The following is a 19,327-nucleotide window of genomic DNA, read 5'->3' as shown; positions in this document are numbered from 1 at the left end:
GGGTATGCACTCACGTATTATCACACCGTACAAGGAGACATGTACAAGGAGTGGGTGAAGGAGAAGCGCACCAAGAAGGACTTCCGTCTCAACAACGATTTTGACAACAGACTGTGGGTTCGACTACCGGGTGAGAAGAGCGATGAGGAAGTGGAACCGATCAATCTCATATTCGATGAGACAAATGAATTCAATGAAGTCTTGAAAAAGTTCATCATCAATGGTATGCGTGAATACAATCAATGTTTCATCACCATCATGGCATACAACCTCATGTGGACACATGATGGAGACTCCAAGATCCTCAACCTCACCGATGATCGATTGGGACACCTCCGCATCGTTCGTCGAGATCGCATCGATGAGTGGATCGAGGAGTACCTGAAGTGGTACCGAAATGCCGTAGAGGAACAAGAGACAGAGGGAAGTGGTTTTGTATACGCTGGTTGGATCGGCTTCCATATCGAGATGTTCCCACTACGCTCATTCGTGGGGTACAAGCAGCACACACCGTTCGTCATCGGACGCACAGCGCTCAACCCGGATTTCGATGACAACCGATGCCTACAACGGTGCCTCATTCTGGCCAGTGAAGGCGGGCATAAGATCGTCGCGAATCGCAAGATTGGCGATGCAACCGTGTACAACAAGTGGTGGAAACAACCCGACAAGTACAAGGTATTTGGAGTGACCATTCACGAAGTAGAGGAGACGATGGGCATTCGTGACAATACACCCTTCGATGCGAGTGAAGAGAAATTCGCCGCATTGGAGGCATTGTTGAAAGTATCGCTCAATGTATTCGAGGTCACACTCTTACCTGGGTACATCGATAAGTCGAAGGAACAATTCGATTTATTCACATGCGATGTCGTGTACAAAGGTAAGGGAACGAAGCTTCCTCTCTCCCTCTGCATCTTGAACGATCTGAATCTACCTGAGGGAACGCCCAAACACTTCTTGTACATCAAGGATGTGAATGATTTCAAGCATCGTGTGACACGACAGAACGATGCAAAGAATAGACATCTCTCAAGAAACGCGAAGTGCAGATTCTGTAACGACTTCTTCGGATCTCGCAAAGCCGTTCATGATCACGAAGTACAAACACATCGTGAACTTGTCGATGAGAGTGATCAGTACGATTTGTCGAACGAGGAGACTCGGTTACGATTCACCAACCAGCGATATGAAATGCCAGCACCGGTTGTCGTGTACGCTGACTTCGAGTCAGCCATTGACGACAAGAACAAACACAAGCCCATCATGTTATCCTGTCTAGCCGTGTCTCGCATTCCAGCCATTGACAGCCAACTGCGAGTCTTCCATGCACCACATGAGAGCGAAGAGGATCTTCGCCCTTTCATGGACTATCTCACACAATTGCAGAGCAGAGTGAAAGAGTATCTCTTCGATGAATTACCACTCGAGAACTCTCCAAGCATCGAGAGGGACTTTCGTGCAACAACCGTGTGTCCCTTCTGTCACAAGAAACTGGATAACGACAAAGTACGACATCATGCACATGTGACAGGTGAATACACCACAGGGAAGGGAGAGGTACGTCACTTCGAAGCAGGGCAGTACATCTGCACCTGTTGTACCAAGTGCAATCTCCAACTCTCGTTCAACAAGAAGAACTATCGTCTACCCGTATACTTCCACAATGGATCGCACTACGACTTCACATTCATCATGAAACTCATCGCAGCTCATTCAACCTCTAGTGACTCCTTGGAAGTCATTCCAACCACTGAGGACAAGGAGATGCAGATCGAATACAATGGCATTCAATTCAAGGACTCGTTGAAGCTCATCAGCAGTCCTCTCAGATCCATTGTCGCACAGACACTCGGAGGGAACCTCGATTTGTACATGCACACCAAACAACAACTACGCAAGTACTGTGAATCACGAGGTAAGCAATGGAATGACGAGTACATCGATCTGTTGACACGGAAGGAACCCATGTTTTACAGTCTCATCAAATCGTACGACACATTGAACAATACCACCATTCCTTCTCGTGAACAATGCATTGATGATATGAAGGGAGAAATGATGCCCCAAGGCGAATATGATCACATGGTGAAACTGTGGAAGATCTTCGATATCAAGACATGGGGTGAGTACTACGAGTTGTACAATGTACTCGATGTAACTCTCATGGCTGATGCATTCGAGCACTTCCGCGTTACCACACTGAAGGCATTCGGTGTTGATCCCATGCACTACATCACAGCACCACAAATGGCCTATTCGCTCTTCTTAAAGGTCACAATGGAGGGCGATCATAGCGAGAGTAGCCTCATGACCCTCGCAAGGAAATGGGCTCAGTACATCATGCGCATCAACGCGAATGAGGGACTTGAGGAGAAACAACTCGTGAAAGTGTTCTTGAACCGCATGGGTGAGTTCTATGAGAGCAAGGGAATTCGATTGATGGAGACAAATGAGATCGATGACTTCATGCGTCTACTCAAAAACCTTCGAGGAGGCATCACACAGATCGTGAAAAGGCATGCCAAAGTCGACCTTGACAGCACCGCCAACAACGGAGAGCAATCATCCATCTACTACCTCGACGCCAACAACCTGTATGGTGGAGCCATGCACAGAATGATGCCTTACGAATTAGTGGGTGTACCCGAGCGACGAGAAGTAATGGAAAGGATCAACCGTGATCCGAATGGGTGGGTACAATCACTCAAGACATTCGGTAAATATGGGTTCTTCATCGAATGCGATATCGAGGCACCAGTGGAACTCCATGATAAATTCAATGACTTGCCATTCTTCCCCGTACAGAAGGCAGGCATGTACTCAGACGGAATCAAGAAGTACGCAGCGAAGAACGATATTGTGGACAAGGTCAAAGAGGTGAATACACCGAAACTCATTTGTGATCTTGTACCTCGACGCAAATATCTCGTGCACTACTCTCTGCTGCAATTGGGTCTTCAACAGGGATATCGCGTCACGCACATCCACCGCATCATCCGATTCAAACAAGCACCCTTCATCTTCGAATACGTGAACATGCTCAGTGAGAAACGAGCCAAGTCCAAGACTACTGTGGAGAAGAACCTGTATAAGCTGTTAGCAAACTCAACCTATGGCAAATTCGTTGAGACTGGACTGAAGCGAATGAAGGTGAAGTTCGCCAACACGTGGAATGAACGTGAGGCCATCATTCAGAAGCACGGATACGACATGATTGCTGGAACAACCATGTATTCCGAGAATCTGATCGGCATCAAGCTGAACACACCGGTGCGCAGGGTGGAGAAGCCGTTCTTCATCGGGTTCGCCATTCTCGACATGTCCAAACACATCATCTACGATTTCTACTACAACGTGCTCAAGAACACATTCGATAACGTGGAGTTGTTGGGACAGGACACGGATTCGCTCATCGTGCAACTGCACGATCGCGCTAACATCGTTCACAAGATGTGTGACATGTACAAATCATTCGACTTCTCGGAATTGGATAACACGAGCTACTTCTATGGAGAACTCGTGAAGTATTACGAGCATGAAGTGGACAAGAGCAAGTTCCCTTCATTGGAATCGTTCCTCAACTTCAACAAGAAGTTGCCTGGTCCCATCTTCAAGGATGAGCACAACGGACATCGTATCACAGAGTTCGTGGGACTAAGACCGAAGATGTACTGTCTGATTGATGAGAAACACGTCGTACACAACGCAGCAAAGGGAGTTCCTCGCAACGTCGTGATCGATGGAGAGAGGATGAGTGTGAAGAACATCGAACTATACAAGCGTGTCCTCGAGGCAGAGAAGAAGGAAGATGCAGTGATCGAAGGTACTTTCAAGCGTATCAACAACCAGGCCTTCAACATCAGCACGAAAGAACAAACCAAGACACTCATGACTTGCACGGACAACAAGAGATGGATCTTGGACGACAATGTGCATACACTGGCATTCGGGCATTATAGACTGAAGTAAAGGAAGCAATCTTTCACTTTGGACAACCATGGATACCATGGCCTACAATGGAAGTCAGGTTAACATTGCAGAAATTTGCCGAAATTGGCAGCCATGGGTTTCCGCGCGTTTCTTGTTATGGACATCGAGGTGAGCAGGTAGACAATGGCAGAAAATGGTGGAAATGGCAGTCATGGGTTTCCGCGCGTTTCTTGTTATGGACATCGAGGTGAGCAGGTAGACAATGGCAGAAAATGGCCGAAAAATGGTCGAAAAATGGTCGAAAAAAGTTCACCGCGGTTATTTGGTAGAAAATGGATTTTCGCGCATCTATCGCCTTTTCCCTACTACTATATATATATATATATGTTTCTATATCTGTATATGCATAGATTCCTACATATATTCAATTTCAAATATGGGGGTTTGATAAAAAGAATAATCCCAAAAATAGTTTTAATTTATGATTATTGTATTAGAACAATGACTACTAATAGTTTCTAATGCAATCATTGTTATTTGATTATTCTATTTTGATTCATTGAACGAGACATCTATAATGCAAGAAATACTGAATATTATAATAATCATACGTTACAAAATAGTCGTTCTCTTATTCCTTTTACCATTAATTGTTGTTTAGACATTATTTATCTATCTATAAATTATATATATATATACCATAGCTAAATCAATTATTTTTGTTTATATAGGCGTTTAGAGATGATTACAAACTAAATAGAACCGATTCGTTATCATCACCTTTTTTAGTGAAAAACATTTAAATCTGCTTAAAATAGTTACAATATTATCCAAGAAGAAAAACTGTGTGGTCTTTTACAATAGATCACTCTTCATTCATGATTCAGAATTGTTACAAGCAAATGTGATAAAATATCGAATTAGGGCCATTGACATTGAAACTTGATTGTTTGGAATGATCAGTGATAACCTGAATAATGATTTGAAGTTGTTCATTTCATATACAAAATGTAGATAAGGTATTTGTTTTTTGTCGTAAGCTAATATAATGCTAACTATTAATGAACGTAACAACGAATCCATTGTAGCAGAATCAATTAATAATACATTTCAAGTATAGTCTTATTCTATTTTGTGCACTATCCTCCGAATTCGATTCCATTCTCCACATTAGAAATAAAAATCATAATTTATTTATAAATTCAAAATGGCGAACCCTGATCTGTTAGGATATGCGAAAGCTGTATATATCTATGCTGTTATCGAGTGCATTTTATTCTGCATCTCTATCTTTGGATTGATATTCCTGTATTTCCCGATCATTGGAATGAGAATTTGTAAGAAATGGGATGTTAGTGAAGCGAAATGTGTAGGTTTTGTAAGATTGATATTATTGTAGTATTATATCTGGCATATTGTCAAGCTTGTAATCTGGTGTCTAGGAGTTGTTGGCGGAATTACCGATCTTAAGGTGTTGGCGGGAGCGCTTCCTGGTTTTCTGTTGCAATGCTGGATCTTTTATGTGACGAAAAAGACGTATGAATTGTTGGCCAAGGAATCTGATACTCCGGAGCAGCTGACACAGGGATATCAGAGCGCACACTGCAAGTGCATCTAACTTGAAGTACTTCAACAATAATAATAATGATGATGATGATAATGAGCATATAACTGCTTCACTATTTGTTCAAGCAAGCAATAACAGTCACAATTCTACAATTGTTGTGTTGAACTCATACAGCAGATACTATTTCGTATATCACAGATTTTATTTTTTTAGAACTGCAAAGAGTAAATGGGGCGTCTAGAACTGATTGAATGCGTCGAAAACAACGATAGCGATGGCATCTTGCGTTGTCTGGAAGCCGGGCATCCGATCGACGAATCAGAAGCAGTTTAGACTAAATTGATGAATAACTCGAAGGATGGGAAGACTGCGCTGCTTGTTGCTTGTACTCTTGGAAATATGGATATTGTTAAATTGCTCATTGAGAAGAATGCGAATGTCTTTGAAAAAGATTGTGTACTTCTTGTATTTCGTAAACATTTGTAGAATGACATGAATGCTGTGCTGTTTGCAGCGAGCAACAACTTTGTGGATTTAGTAGAGTATTTAATTGAGATTGGGGTGGATCCTAATGAAACGGACAAAGTATTGCTGGTAATAGTGCTATTACACTCTAGTCGGGTCGAAATGCTCTTCATATTGCTTGTGAGCACGGGTGTAACGAAACCGTCCAGTATTTTTTGCATAAGAAGCTGATAAAGAATCTGAATGCTAAAACCATGGTATTTTTATGGTCAGGTGGTAGTCCATTCTATTGTAGGATGGAAAAGATGCGTTACTTCTCAGTATTGATAGTGACTGCTCTGCTTCTTGTATCATGGAGCTCCTGGTTCAAGGTGCGAATGTAAAGACTCATACGACTGTTTTTACTCTATTCAAGGATTTTGATTCTATAGGACGGTCGGAATATCCTTATGGAAAGTATTCGTGTGAACAAGCCCCAGTTGTTCCACCTGTTTTACCGTTACTCCAATATCGACATAAACCAGATGGACCAGGTGTGTTGATTCGTTCGATGATTGATTGGCTTAGAAAAAGAACACGTGCATGCACCATGCTTGTTATGTGGGGGATGTGAATGTTATGAAGTCTCTTCTCCATCGTGGAGCCTTTGCTCGTGTGCTGAACAGCAGTGGTCAGCTTCCGATTCAGATTGCAAAAGAGAACGGCTTTGAAGACTGTGTAAAATTGCTGGAGCGAGTGAGCTCGCCTCCTTCGATGCCTGTGATCGATTCAATCCAGAAGAATCCACAGAACGACATGTCGCTGATTGTGACCTGGCATCGCGTGGAGAAGGAGAATTACTACCCCATGATCACCGCCGCTGAATTCCAGTTGAAGCAGCAAAAACTGTTCGACAGCTGGAAAACGATCGACACGATTCAGCTGGGAAAAACTCCCTTCGAGGAAACTGTGCCCAAGTCCTCCTACAGCTTTGCGGAAGGAGAGGCGACGGACGTGGAGGACGACGAGGACGAGGCTGTTCGAGCCCAAGTGGAGGGGATTTGCTCAGCGTTCGCAGATCAGTCTTCTGCGTTGGAACATCGCATCGAGCCCAATCGGCAAGAGAACCGAATTCAGAATTACTATGAGCTGATTGGGCTGAATCCACGCCAAGTCTATCAGATCCGCATGCGATGCGCTGACAAGTGCGGATGGAGCGAGTTTTCGCACGGCGTGGTGTTTTGTCCGAAGGACAGTAGGGTCTGAATGGAAACCGTGTGAATTCTAGTCGATAAGCGCTGGGATCGCACCGAAGCCATTCCTCTGATCAAGCTGCGAGCGTCGTTTATTCATATCAATCCGAGCAGTCAGAAGCACCAGGTGGACTGGAAGACGATTGATCAAAGCAACATGGAAACTCAGAAGCAGATTCCTGCCATGAACGGCGTGAAGTTGATGGAGCAAATCATCACCGGGGGTGTAGACGTTCTGCGACAAAAAGTCAGCGAGGGAACCGATCTGAAGACGCTTCGCAAAAAGAATGGAATGTCTATTCTGCAAGTGGCTGCTTCCACTGCGACCGACAGCGCGCTGGAGATCGTGAAAGAGATCATTCAAAACCGGTACATTGATGTGAATGATGTGAATGGAGTGGGTCCGGACGCTCTCTTTCAGTCGTAGGCTTGCACCTCGGCGCTTCATTACGCGGTCTACAACAACAACGGTCCAGTCGTTTCGTATTTGCTGGAGCACGGAGCCGATATCACGATGACGGACTCGGCAGGCATGACGCCCTTTCTGCTCGCCGCGAGTCGAGGCTATCTGCAGCTGTGCGGCATTTTGATGGACCACATGACCACCGAGCAAATCCAAGCGGTCGATAAGCATGGTCGCAACGCTTTGGTGCTGGCCATCAGCAACACGCACGTCCATGTCGCCTCCTATTTGATCACGAAAGGGTTCTCCAGCCAGTTTAAGTCGCCCGCTCCGCGCGAGTGGAACTTGCTGTTCTTTGCGATCTCCACGAAAAACGAGCCCACGGTGAAGTTCTGTCTGGAGCAGGGCATTTCCCCGCTTGAGACGTGCGGGGTTTTTGTGAATTCGCTCGATGATGACGTAGGACGGGATGGACGCGATCGAGTTTTCCAGCGAAAACGGCTCGAAGGCGATCACGAAGTTGCTGGAGCATTACTCAGATCCTGCGGATGTCGTGGAATCGGCGTCGATTCAAGCGAAACGGACGGAAGCGTACATCACAGTCGTGCTTCCAACCCTGCAAGAAGCTCACCCCTTGTTCACGATCTGCCGCGTGGAAGTGAACTACAAGAAGGCTGCGTTGCTGCAGTCGCCTCAATCGATGGTGATGGACATCGATGCCTCGCAGAAATCGGTGCGCGTTCCTCTGATTCAGCTCTCGCCGGCCACCACATATCGCTGCAAAATCCGACTGGCCAACAAGAATGGATGGGGAGAGTGGGAAAGCGGGTTCGATTTCACGACGCTGAGTCAAGAGCCGCAGCCCGCGCAGAATGAATCGCTGTCGGGCGATTATTTGGCGGTCACCGGAATGCAGAAAATCAACTACGAGACGCGCGAGACCAAAACGCAGGGCAACGTCCAGGTGAAAAACGCGATCGATTCGAACTCGGCGTCTTCGTTGCTCCAGTTAGCAGCGAACGAAGTGAGCACGGCGGTGTGTTCCTGCGGTCTGCCGGCGTTGCACTACGCGGTTTTGCAGTCGGAAGGCATGAAAGGCGATGCGGAAACGATGATCGACACGCTGCTGAGCATGGGCTGCTCGATCAGCCAGGCCGTGGACGCGGTCTCGCTCGTTCGCTTTCATCATCTGTAGCTGTCCTTCAGTGGATTGACTCCGATTGACTGCGCGTGCATGCTGTCCTCCACGGCGATTCTCGAATACCTCGAGAACTGCGGTGCGGATCTTCTCCACGGAGAAATCGAGGGGATTCCCGCGTGTGCGATGTACTCGCTGCTGGCTCCCAACACGAACGTTCTCGAATATCTGTTCCGGAAGGAGTACTTGACCGCGCAGCACATTTCTCCGCTGCTGTTCGCGTTGGCGAAGAGCCGAGCGAGCCGCGAAGAGGTCTTCGGCGAGTTTTTGATCCAGAAGGGAGCCGACATCAACGAAATGAACAGCGACGGCGATGGCTTGCTGCACATCGCGGTGATGCACAACAACCTCGCCTTCCTGGCGTTCGCTCTGTCCCACGGCGCGACGAGAGATCAGAAAAACGCCTCCGGACTCACCGCGCTCAGCGTACGTGCTCGATTCTTCCCTGATAGCCCAGTTGGCGCAGCAGAAAAATCAGCTGCTCTGCATGCAGCTCCTGATGAACAGTTACCGCGTCCCGCTCCCCGCGAGCGCCATTCAGCAATTCACGGTCGATGCGTCGCACGCGCTTTGGACCTGGGACTACTCTTCGCGTCTCTCCGGAATTCCGGCCGCGGACCAGTTCGACGTCGAGATCGTCGATCTTCTCTCGAACCAGGTTCTCTCGCTTCCCTGCTCGCTTCGACTGAATTGCAGACTTTCTCTTTTCGAGTAACGCACAGACGTTTTCCTCGAGGCCCCGCTTCCTTTGCATCGCTGGCTCCAGCTCCGCGTTCGCGCACACAACGAGAATGGATGGGGAGAGTGGGCGGAGTCGAGCCAAAACAAATTTGCGAAGCTGCCGGAAGCGTCGGAATCGCGTCGCAACTGTTTGGTTTGGGAGCGGATTCGATGTAGTTTTCGTGTGGCTGGCTTGCCATGGACTGGAGGAAGCGTTCGAGTGCTTGGTGCAGAAGGCGGTGGATTCGCCGGAGAAGTTCGCGGTGATGAATGAGAAGGCGATTGAGGGTAGAGAAGGGAGGAAGTTTTGTTTTGTAGAGCTGGCGATCGGGGCGGAGGCAAAGCGAAGAATGAAAAACTCGATGCGGACGATCGTCGATGAAGTGCTGAAGGGGGAAACCAATCCGATGGTTCGATCCGGATGCATGTTCATGTGGGAGCAGTGAAAAGGTGAAGATGGCATGCAAGAAAAGAGAAGGAGATGGTAATGGACGTTTGGAGTGAATCGGTTGTTTGTTTACAAATATTATGAAGTTTGGGAAAGGGAAGAGATTGATGAAAGGCAACATCAAGTGAAAAACAAACGAGAGAGAGAGAGTATAATACGGAAAAAGATATGGGTGTATGAATGCGAAATATCTCTTAATGAAAATGATGATTTGTTGTCTCAAATGAACTACAAATACAAAACTGTTGAATAGAGGATAAATAGTTTTTCAAACAATCATTAATCATGTCTTCGAGCATGGTAAACAAGTGCAGAAGTCGTTAGAATATAGGATGAAGAAAGCGATTCACATAAAATTAATGACGTTTTCAGCGATAGTGACGACTCTGCTGAATTAGACGTGTAAGAATGGAATAGTGGCAGATTATGAATAGGTCCGGCATTTCACATATAGTACGTTCTCGGCCAGCTGAAGTTTCAGCCTCAAACTATTTTCGGGTTTTTCAGAATGTAGCTCACGTTCCTGAAAAGGTAGAAAAGAGTAAGATGCAAAAATGTGTAGTTACGCCTCCTTCGACTTCCGGCTGCCTTTGGAATACAAGAGGTGCCCTATTCACAGGAAAAATATTCCGAAGCCGAAGAGTTGGCCCAGTTGGCAGAGAAAAAACGTTTAAGCAGAGCGGAAGCTCTAATTCGTTGGAGATGGAAGCGAGACAAGGACGGGAATCTGGTACTTACTTATCGAAGCATGATCATAAGATCCGCGATGGTACAGGAAAGCCCGTGAGAGAATCCAACGCTCGCATTGTTCGTTGGTCGGACGGAACGTACCAACTATACATAGGAAGTGAAAATGTAATCGATCTCCAGCTAAAAGACAACACGGAGAACCATCAGTATGTTGCATCGATCAATGTACTCATTCTCGTTCGATTGTGTTTTAGAAAGCCGAAAACACCGAAACAGAAAACGAAGGTACCTCCATCCATTCGATTCGATGCGTAGAGAGCTTCCTGCAGCTGCAGAGCCACTTGGATTCGCGCGTGGTGTTCGTGCCAAAGAAATTGGCGCCCGTGCCGAAGGAAGTGATGCAGCAGTCGAGCGAGGGACTGAATTATTTGATGAACGCGCCGGCGAAGACGGTAGGAGTGCGAAGGAGGAGTGAGGGACAGCGGTCGACGAAGGAACGGAGACAGCGAACGCGGAACCACGCGGTGCATTCGGGCGGATTGAGTCGAGACTTTATTACGGGGAATGGGTACGAAGATGAAGAGGACGATGAAGGAAATCTGTCGAAGATTAAGGCGAGCGCGAAGAGAGGCGACTGGAATGGAATGGGTGCGGATTGAGAGGTGTGTGATAGTTGTAGAGAATGAGGATGATTTCGATATGGAGGATTGGCTTGTTTGTTTGAAATAATAATAATAATAATAATAATGGGGTGGAGAGGAGGGGAATGAGGAGCTGGATGGAAACGTAGGAAGAGGGATCGCAAGCGGAGTGGAGAATAGAAATGGGATGGAGAATTTTAGAAAATACAAAAATCGCTTGATGTTCGTTGGATGGAATGAATCACAATGAACAATCTGACCCAGAGAGCATCCATTATCCCGTTCATAAGCTATCCATTCAAGTGATTTCTCATAGAACCCATCCCTTCTCGTTTATTACACACAAACAAACCATCTCAATTTCATTCAGGCGTAAGCCTTTTATAATCATCGCCACCAACTAAGCAACAGTTCTCTTCATCTAAGCGAGCAGACAAACCGATGATGCAGACCGAACTTCGCCGCAACCACTCGGTTCGATCCAAGCCTCTCCGTCAGCCTGAACAGGACACTCTCTGTCCAGCTTCCATTCAATCTTCCTGGCTCTCTTCAGAAGAATTCCCTTCCGCAATCCGAACTACAAATGAAGCTGCTTCTTCAACGCCACCTTGGCTGCAAGGATGTGAATAATTCCAGAAAACGCCACGATTTCGATTTCTTGATCGCAGCATTGCGAAAGATCGTAGTGATCGCCCAAAGGAAGACCTCCTCCGCAGTAGTAAGGAATGTTCAGGCACACGACCGAACGATATTGGGAGACGGAGAGCTCTTCATCGTCAGCCTTGAGAGCGAGGCGGTTCAGATTTGCATTCATCGGGAAGAGGGCTTCCAAAATAATGCACCAAGCGTACCAGAGATTGTTAATGGAGGGGAAGTGAAACAAAAAGGGGTAGAGCGATCGGATTTGTTGGAGTCGATTCACCACAGCAGCGTCCACTCCGAAACTGAAGTAATTGAAAAACGTTTTCTCTTGGGATGATTGAAACACCCACCGATCTAAAGACAATTCTACAAAGCAGGAAAGACGAAAAACGAACGTTTGGCCGCATTCACCCAATGCAAGAAATCGGGACAAGAAAGAGACTACGTAAATAAGATAAGAGAAAGTGAGAAGTACAGAGAGAGATGAAAGGTGGAAAGAACGGGCCAAATCGTTTCCGGTGCCTAGCGCGTAGACACAACAAGGAGGACAGGTTTGCCATCCAGCTTTGAGGATAGAGTCCAGTACCCAACTCACTGTTCCATGGCGTTAAGAATACAATTTCATCATAATAGTATTATTATTATTATGGATATATCACCACCACATATAATCACCTTGGTATTCTTTGACGGAGTCATAGAACGGATCGTTGAAACAAGATTTACTTTCAACACATTCACGCATACTATATTCGGATATTGCTTCATCAACTGTTGGACAATTGTGTTTCTGTAAAACCCTCCGGATTCAGGGTTATAAAACAAAATGAAAGGAGTATCGCCATCTAGAAATAAATCATCTAATGGATAAGGCTATTAACAACAAACTCTACTTGTTGGCAAAGCGGGGGCTCTTTTAAAATACTGCATGTAGACGACCAGCAGAATAATCAGCGATAAGATTACTGTCCGGAAAAGCGTTACTCCCTCAAATGCATAACTCTCATCAAACCACTCCAAATTAAACATCCAGTAGTCGCTCATTATTCCAAATTCAAAAGAGCCAAAAAGGAGATTTGGATTCCAACAAATTTGACTTTTTCCCATTCATAGTTATGCAGTTTAATTTAGATGGGCTGGATGTGTTGTTTCCGTCGTTCTTCACATAACCGCATTATTCATAGATATGAAAGCATTTATCCCGAGCAATATGAGTACATGCAGCAGCTGAAGCAAGTTCTTGAAACCAGTGAGCAGAAGGGACATGCACTTCTCGAAATGCCAACAGGAACTGGAAAAACGGTGTGCATCTTCGCTTTATATCTCGCAATGAAGCATTCTTACCCAGATTTAGGTTTATCACCATACTAATGCTTTATTGTGATAGGAAAATTGATATATTGTACTCGTACTATTGCTGAACTGAAACAATGCATGGAGGAGCTGAAGAGAGTTGTCGCATTTCGAAAGTCAAAACTGGAATATCGATACAGGAGTATTTTGGGAGTTTGTCTAAGTAGTCGTCGAAATCTGTGTATCCATCCCAAAATCGACTGTATCAATCCGGATACACGCGTAGACATATCCTCATTCAATTCAATATGCAATTGTGAGTGTTGCATTGCTAATTAGTTCCTTCATTGCAGGATGAATGCTTTCGGAGATGTCGGTACTCTGATAAGCATCCTCGCCAAGCTCCAGACATCGAGGATCTTGGCTGCGAATACTATGAAAAGTTTTCAAGGAACCAAAGAAGGCCTTCCATCGCGCCTGGCGTGTTTTTCTTGTTGTGTTTTGTTTGACATAGATACAATTTGAGCGATTTCCAGCAACGAAAAGACACGTGTCCCTACTTTTTTGCTCGGTCGTGTCTTGACGATGCAGATGTGATCGTGTTTAATTACCAGGTTGGCTGTTGGAACGCTGTGCAATGTAGTACGTACTGGATCCTTCGATTAGTCCTCTGATCCTTCCTCACATCAACAACCAAAACAACATTCTGCTCTTTGATGAAGGGCACAATATCGACGATGTTCTTTGCGAAAACTATTCTGTCACAATCCCCTCTTCGCATCTCAAAGAATCCTATTCCTTTCTCACCGAGTCCATCCTTTCTTTGGCTTTCATGTAGACTTTCTAAAGAATTCCAGAAGAGAGAGGCTGCTGTGAACTCGGTAAGCGTGGTCAAAACAGAGTTTGGAGGCAAGCAAATTATCCAAATGCCGAGAACGGAGCCTTCCTCGATGGTTTTGTTTCTCGCACTGCGTTCAAGTCTAGACGAAGGAGCAAGCGACGGAGGTGGAAGCGTTTATCCCTCTTCTAAAACTGATGGTGATGGCGATGCAGAACTGGAAGCAACCGGAAATCGTAAACGGACTTACCATCAACGAAGTTCGACTTATGATCTATCAAGTTTGCTGCTTTTGGGGTTGTGTTTGATTGTTCGCAGGAATGTCTCGTCGATTATTACGAGCTTCGCACGTTTTCGGGGCGGTTTCAGCGGCTGCTTTCTGTGTTTGAGAGCTCCGGCTATTCGCTGGCTCCTGAGAAGTAGCGCTGCTGTTTGCTCGTTGATGGATGCAGAGTGGCCAAGCTAAAGCGCATCATTCAGTTTTTCTCGCTCATCGGGGAATACGATCACGGCTTTTACATGCTTGTCAAGCCCCCCTTTGTCTCATCAAATCAATGGAACAAAAACTTTGTCGCGTCCCAGCGCGTGCTAAAACTCATCTGCTGCGATGCTGGCTATGTGATGCAGCCTCTTTTCACCGCATTTAAGCACATCATCATCACCAGCGGAACCCTCTCTTTAGATCTGTATCCTAAACTGCTCCAGTTCCATCCACTCGTCGCCAAGTCCATCTGCATCGACCGGAATTCGCATCTCTGCCCTGTCGTCGTCTCTCGCGGAAACGATCAGGTTTGGGCTTCGTTCTCTTCGCCATGTAGGGGCGAATGACCGTCACAAACGCGATGGAGGTTCCGGACACGAAGCCGTCGAGCTCCCTGTCTGCGAAGAGCGATGTGAAGCTTTCCAGCAAGTACACGCTTCGAGCCAACAATCAAGTCGCTGTGTCGTATGGTATCGTCTGTTTCCTTTCTTTTCCCACAAAGGGTCTTTGCTGGTGGAAATGGCTCGCGTGGTTCCTGACGGAATTATCTGCTTCTTCACGAGCTATTCGCACATATCCAACCCTTTTTTAATATGGAATCGTTGCGTTCTTAACGCCACTTGGAGCTGTTTCTGTGCGAATGGGACGCGCATGGCGTGATTCGGGACATTTACAACTACAAACTGCTTTACATTGAGAGTCGAGATATCAATGAGAGCAACGTCGCTGTCCAAAACTATCGAAAGTCGTGCGATGAAGGAAAGGGAGCCGTTTTGTTGTGCGTAGTTCGGGGACATATTTCAGAGGGAGTCCATTTTAACGATCATTATGGTCGATGCTGCATTCTGATGGGAGTTCCTTTCTTGTATCTTTGCGACCTTCATTCCAAATAGAAACACGCTGTCCAAGGAGCTCAATCAGAAGTGCGAATACCTTCGATATCAGTACGATGTGGATAAAAACGACTATCAAATTTGTGATGCGATTCGGCAAGTTTTTCATTCTTCATGTTTGTGATTGTTTTCTAGAGCGCTCAGTGCGTGGGAAGAACCATTCGAAATAAGAACGACTACTCGTTCGTGATCTTCGCGGACTATCGGTATGATTTGGTGGATCATTCGAGTCGACTTCCCGAGTGGATTCAGCAAGTATCGTTTTCGACACAATTCGATGTAGCAACTTCCTCCTGCCCACCACAATCTCTCGGTGGAGATGGCCGTGATCACAGCGCGCACGTTCTTTAAGAAGATGGCGAGGCACGACGCCGATACGCAGCCGCGCACCTTGACCGTTGAGACCCTTCCGCGCTACATTTACGAGCGCGGGCTTTATTCTGTTTGATGCAACAAACACACGATTCGATTCCTAGTTGTCGACGATCGCAGCACTCGCTTAAGCCTTCACGCCCTTGGGCTGCTGCTGCGTGATGCAGTGGATATTGCCTCCTCCTAAAATAACCTCGCGCGTGGGCACCATCACCACTTCGCGCTCCGGGAACACTTCCTGGAAGACTTTCCGAGCCATCTCGTCCTCCTTCACGCCAAAGCAAGGCGAAATGATCGCGCCGTTCGCGAAGTAAAAGTTCACGTAGGACGCCGGCAGGCGCTGATTCTCTTCGCGCTCGATCGTTCCCTCCTCCTGCGTCAGTCCCGCGAACTCCTCCTACAGATCACTTCTCGAACGCGCTCAAACGGGCGTGCGAATGATGTCCGAAGGGATGTGCAGCTTGTGGATCTTCAAGTGGCGACCCTTCGCATCCGTCGCGGCCTCCAGCAGCTTGTACGCGTGCTGACTGATGGGATACTGCGGATCCTTCTCGTCGTCTGTCCACGAGAGCAACACTTCGCCAGGGCGCGCGAAAACGCAGAAATTGTCGACGTGGCCGTTCGTATCCACATCGCCAAACAAACCGTTCGGGAGCCAGATCACCTTCTCCACTCCCAAGCCACGCTTCAGCTCCGCCTCGATCTGCTCCTTCGTCATCGAGGGGTTTCGGTTCGGGTTCAGCAGACATTCCTCCGTTGTCAGCAACGTTCCCTCGCCATCGAACGAAATCGAACCTCCCTCCAAAATCATGTTGTACTTGTAGTAGGGAACACGCTCGATGTTGCACATCTTGCCTGCTACCAGCAGGTCATCTTCCCAGTAATCGTAGCAGCCGCCATTCAGACCACCCCAAGAATTGAACAGCCAATTCGTTCCACGGACGACTCCCTCCTCGTTCTTCACGAAGATCGCTCCCGTGTCTCTGAACCAAGAATCGTTCATCGACATCTCCACCACACGAACATTCTTATCCAACAAAGAGCGCGCAACAGTGTAGAGCTCTTTCGGGGCGCAAACGGTTACAGGTTCGAAGCGTGCAATCGCATTAGCTACGTTGGCAAACACTTTCTGAGCCGGAGCGGCATTCTCTCTCCAGATATCGGGTCTCTAACAATTGCAAGCCAATAAATAGGGTCTACTTGAGGAAAACCCATCCACGTCTGCTCATGGACATCCCATTCAGCGGGAGCCTTAAAACCATCATCAGCTGCAAATCCAGGCAATACGGACATTGTTTCTACGAATCTGTGAAAAGGAGTAACTCCTTGTTCAAAATCGTGGGATCCCAACTGTTTCATAGAATAACATGGGACAATTATTTAGTTCTTGTAGAAATAATAGCAAACATGGAGAAAGCACATCTGAAACAAGTTCGGATAAGGAAACTGGAAAACAAAGTACCTCGAAACACGGTTCAGGTAAAAATAAAACAACGACATCCAAAACGGGAAATACCTCAAATTCTGATGATATCAAGATGAAGCAAAATGAATCAGTTACATCAGTTAAGGGAACTCAGGAAACAACTAATTCTACTGCGGAAATAAAGTCTCAATTGAATGAACAAGAGAATAAATTGGCAGAGGACGTGTCTTCTATACCAGCTGCTCAAATCCCTCCAAAGCCAGTTGTCACGAAACCTATTCGTCACTATGACTATATCTGTGAATTCCTGTTTGATGTTAAGGCAGTAGGCAATTCAGTTAATTTGGAATGTAGGATTTCTTGGACGAGAATCGATGCTTCATTGTATCTTTTGGTGAGAATACACATGGAAAGAAAATAGTGAGCCAGTCACCGATAGTTCAGACATACTCTCAAGATCAAGATTTGAACACGCTCACAAACTCTCAGATGGAAGACATTGTAAAGGACATCATTGGATCCGTTTGTTCTTTGATTTGATGTTGATATTCTAGTTCCCAGAAGCCGAAAATACTATCCAGATTGACTACGTGCAACTGTTTTTGTGTGGCAACATGCTTACAGGCAATTCTCTGTTTAAGGACGTAAGAATAATCGATATCTTCAATGTAGAACGCAATAAAAGAAACCGATGTCGTGAAAGTTATTGTTAGTTGTTTGTGATTTGTGATTTGCGATTTGCAATTTGCGATTTGTTTGCTTTCTGTAACAAACAAGAGTAAAATAAAAAGAACGATTTTCATCTTCTTCGGGATGGTCGCGGCTGATTCTTCTCTCTCCACAATCCCTTCTTCTTCAAATAACTCTCGCGATCCTTCTTATTCATCTGCTTGATCTTGTTCTTCTCCTTCTCCTTCAAGTCTTTCACGATCTGCTGTCGCGTCTTCACTTCATTGCGAGGCTCTGTCCGTAAAAGAAACTCACTCCTCTTCGCAGTGTTTAAGGATATGTTTTGCAGAATTCTTCGCTTTTTCCTTCTTTTCAAACCGTCTTCCACGAAGACTCGGCTTTTCTCTCGTTTCTTCGCCGATCTCTTGCTCGTTCAGCTTGTGACTCTCTCTCCACTTCTTGTACAACTCACCTCGTTTTCCCTGACTCTTCGACCGAATCAGCTGCCCGCTCTCGTTCCGCACATGCTTGTTGTCCTTCAACTCTCCCACCGTGCCTCGCACATATCTCTTCCGCTTGTTGTCCCATCGGACGATCCGCTTGTTCTTCGTAATCGTCTCCGCATCGTCTCCCAGCAATTCAAACAGAGCGTTGTTCGCAGCAGACGTCATTTTGGCCACATCGTCCTGCTCCACCTTCAAGAAATCGCTTTCTCCTTCGCGAATGACCGGCATTTCCGGGTTGATATAGAACTGCTCGTCTCGGTAACTCTTCTATTTCTCATTCGACACGATCGCTCGCACCTCTTCCGGCTCCTTCGGCTGCACGTTCTGCATCAGTTCCTTGATGTTGATCTGTTTCTGTCCCGAATTCTTCAGCATCGCTCGCATCTTCTTTGAGATTCGAGGCTTTCCTGCATCGGAAACGGAGGCGGGCGCTTCGAGATGTCCTTCGTTCTCAAACTCTCGCTCGTGCTCATTGAGATATTTCATTTCTTCTTCCTCCTTCTCTACAACTCAGCCTTTCTTCGAGTCGGCACGTTTCTGAACTTCCTTTTCCTGCGTTTGCTGGATCGACCACTGATGCATTCGTCGTTTCTTCTGCATAACCTACGTCTCATCCATCGCAATTTCTCCCACAGCCGCCTGCTCCTTGTTGTGCCGAATCTCCCAGATCGTAGCGGTTGGACGATACGCATGAACTTCCTTCCGAAACGAGTCCAGCTGGCTCTCCGAATCGGGGATGAACGATCGAAGCAGCGGGTGATACGCAGTCACATCGATCGATTCCACGCGATGGCGACTCTGCGAACTTGGCTTCGGCCTCGTCTTCTGATACATGTTGAATCTATTTCGCACGCTTTCTCCTCATCTACGCTTTCTGCATCGCATCCCACTGGCGGAAAAGCTCCTCGCT

At 46.5% G+C, this 19,327-nt stretch overlaps 10 protein-coding genes; 6 read left to right on the top strand and 4 right to left on the bottom strand.

Annotated features, from left to right (window-relative positions):
* Window positions 1–1,365: 1,365 nt before the first annotated feature.
* GSBLH_T00003614001 (uncharacterized protein) lies at window positions 1,366–3,972 on the top strand (the record flags this gene model as incomplete). The annotated part of the gene is made up of 3 exons (XM_013042397.1): window positions 1,366–1,534; window positions 1,577–2,274; window positions 2,302–3,972. The coding sequence occupies 3 exons, from the start codon at window positions 1,366–1,368 to the stop codon at window positions 3,970–3,972; spliced, it is 2,538 nt and encodes an 845-aa protein (XP_012897851.1).
* A 4,097-nt stretch (window positions 3,973–8,069) lies between these two features.
* GSBLH_T00003613001 (uncharacterized protein) lies at window positions 8,070–9,695 on the top strand (the record flags this gene model as incomplete). The annotated part of the gene is made up of 2 exons (XM_013042396.1): window positions 8,070–8,765; window positions 8,796–9,695. 2 exons carry the CDS (start codon window positions 8,070–8,072, stop codon window positions 9,693–9,695), a joined length of 1,596 nt encoding a protein of 531 aa, XP_012897850.1.
* A 556-nt stretch (window positions 9,696–10,251) lies between these two features.
* Window positions 10,252–11,315, top strand: GSBLH_T00006685001 (uncharacterized protein; the record flags this gene model as incomplete). The annotated part of the gene is made up of 7 exons (XM_013042395.1): window positions 10,252–10,266; window positions 10,298–10,368; window positions 10,401–10,507; window positions 10,529–10,881; window positions 10,911–10,941; window positions 10,972–11,108; window positions 11,139–11,315. The coding sequence occupies 7 exons, from the start codon at window positions 10,252–10,254 to the stop codon at window positions 11,313–11,315; spliced, it is 891 nt and encodes a 296-aa protein (XP_012897849.1).
* A 292-nt stretch (window positions 11,316–11,607) lies between these two features.
* Window positions 11,608–12,542, bottom strand: GSBLH_T00006684001 (uncharacterized protein; the record flags this gene model as incomplete). Its single annotated transcript, XM_013042394.1, has 5 exons — window positions 11,608–11,697; window positions 11,737–11,874; window positions 11,905–12,305; window positions 12,385–12,461; window positions 12,535–12,542. 5 exons carry the CDS (start codon window positions 12,540–12,542, stop codon window positions 11,608–11,610), a joined length of 714 nt encoding a protein of 237 aa, XP_012897848.1.
* A 528-nt stretch (window positions 12,543–13,070) lies between these two features.
* Window positions 13,071–13,571, top strand: GSBLH_T00003612001 (uncharacterized protein; the record flags this gene model as incomplete). The annotated part of the gene is made up of 2 exons (XM_013042393.1): window positions 13,071–13,293; window positions 13,327–13,571. The coding sequence occupies 2 exons, from the start codon at window positions 13,071–13,073 to the stop codon at window positions 13,569–13,571; spliced, it is 468 nt and encodes a 155-aa protein (XP_012897847.1).
* Window positions 13,572–13,586: 15 nt separating this feature from the next.
* On the top strand, window positions 13,587–14,493 carry GSBLH_T00007145001 (uncharacterized protein; the record flags this gene model as incomplete). The annotated part of the gene is given in 6 exon segments (XM_013042392.1): window positions 13,587–13,714; window positions 13,747–13,846; window positions 13,876–14,066; window positions 14,071–14,185; window positions 14,217–14,351; window positions 14,389–14,493. Coding segments are annotated over 6 exon segments (774 nt in total).
* Window positions 14,494–14,589: 96 nt separating this feature from the next.
* On the top strand, window positions 14,590–15,892 carry GSBLH_T00003611001 (uncharacterized protein; the record flags this gene model as incomplete). The annotated part of the gene is made up of 7 exons (XM_013042391.1): window positions 14,590–14,859; window positions 14,889–15,021; window positions 15,054–15,157; window positions 15,178–15,416; window positions 15,445–15,544; window positions 15,580–15,699; window positions 15,728–15,892. 7 exons carry the CDS (start codon window positions 14,590–14,592, stop codon window positions 15,890–15,892), a joined length of 1,131 nt encoding a protein of 376 aa, XP_012897845.1.
* Window positions 15,893–15,907: 15 nt separating this feature from the next.
* GSBLH_T00003610001 (uncharacterized protein) lies at window positions 15,908–17,175 on the bottom strand (the record flags this gene model as incomplete). XM_013042390.1 has 3 exons in its annotated part: window positions 15,908–16,213; window positions 16,244–16,984; window positions 17,017–17,175. 3 exons carry the CDS (start codon window positions 17,173–17,175, stop codon window positions 15,944–15,946), a joined length of 1,170 nt encoding a protein of 389 aa, XP_012897844.1. The 3' UTR covers window positions 15,908–15,943.
* Window positions 17,176–18,222: 1,047 nt separating this feature from the next.
* Window positions 18,223–18,801, bottom strand: GSBLH_T00007144001 (uncharacterized protein; the record flags this gene model as incomplete). The annotated part of the gene is given in 2 exon segments (XM_013042389.1): window positions 18,223–18,684; window positions 18,703–18,801. 2 exon segments carry the CDS (start codon window positions 18,799–18,801, stop codon window positions 18,223–18,225), a joined length of 561 nt encoding a protein of 186 aa, XP_012897843.1.
* Window positions 18,802–18,927: 126 nt separating this feature from the next.
* On the bottom strand, window positions 18,928–19,251 carry GSBLH_T00007143001 (uncharacterized protein; the record flags this gene model as incomplete). Its single annotated transcript, XM_013042388.1, has 2 exons — window positions 18,928–19,020; window positions 19,051–19,251. 2 exons carry the CDS (start codon window positions 19,249–19,251, stop codon window positions 18,928–18,930), a joined length of 294 nt encoding a protein of 97 aa, XP_012897842.1.
* Between the last annotated feature and the right edge of the window lie 76 nt (window positions 19,252–19,327).

The sequence above is a fragment of the Blastocystis hominis genome (assembly GCF_000151665.1).
Source record: "Blastocystis hominis, Singapore isolate B (sub-type 7) whole genome shotgun sequence assembly, scaffold_30".
In the NCBI taxonomy this organism is placed as follows: Eukaryota; class Bigyra; order Opalinata; family Blastocystidae; genus Blastocystis; species Blastocystis hominis.
This window is presented reverse-complemented; position numbering and strand designations above follow the sequence as displayed.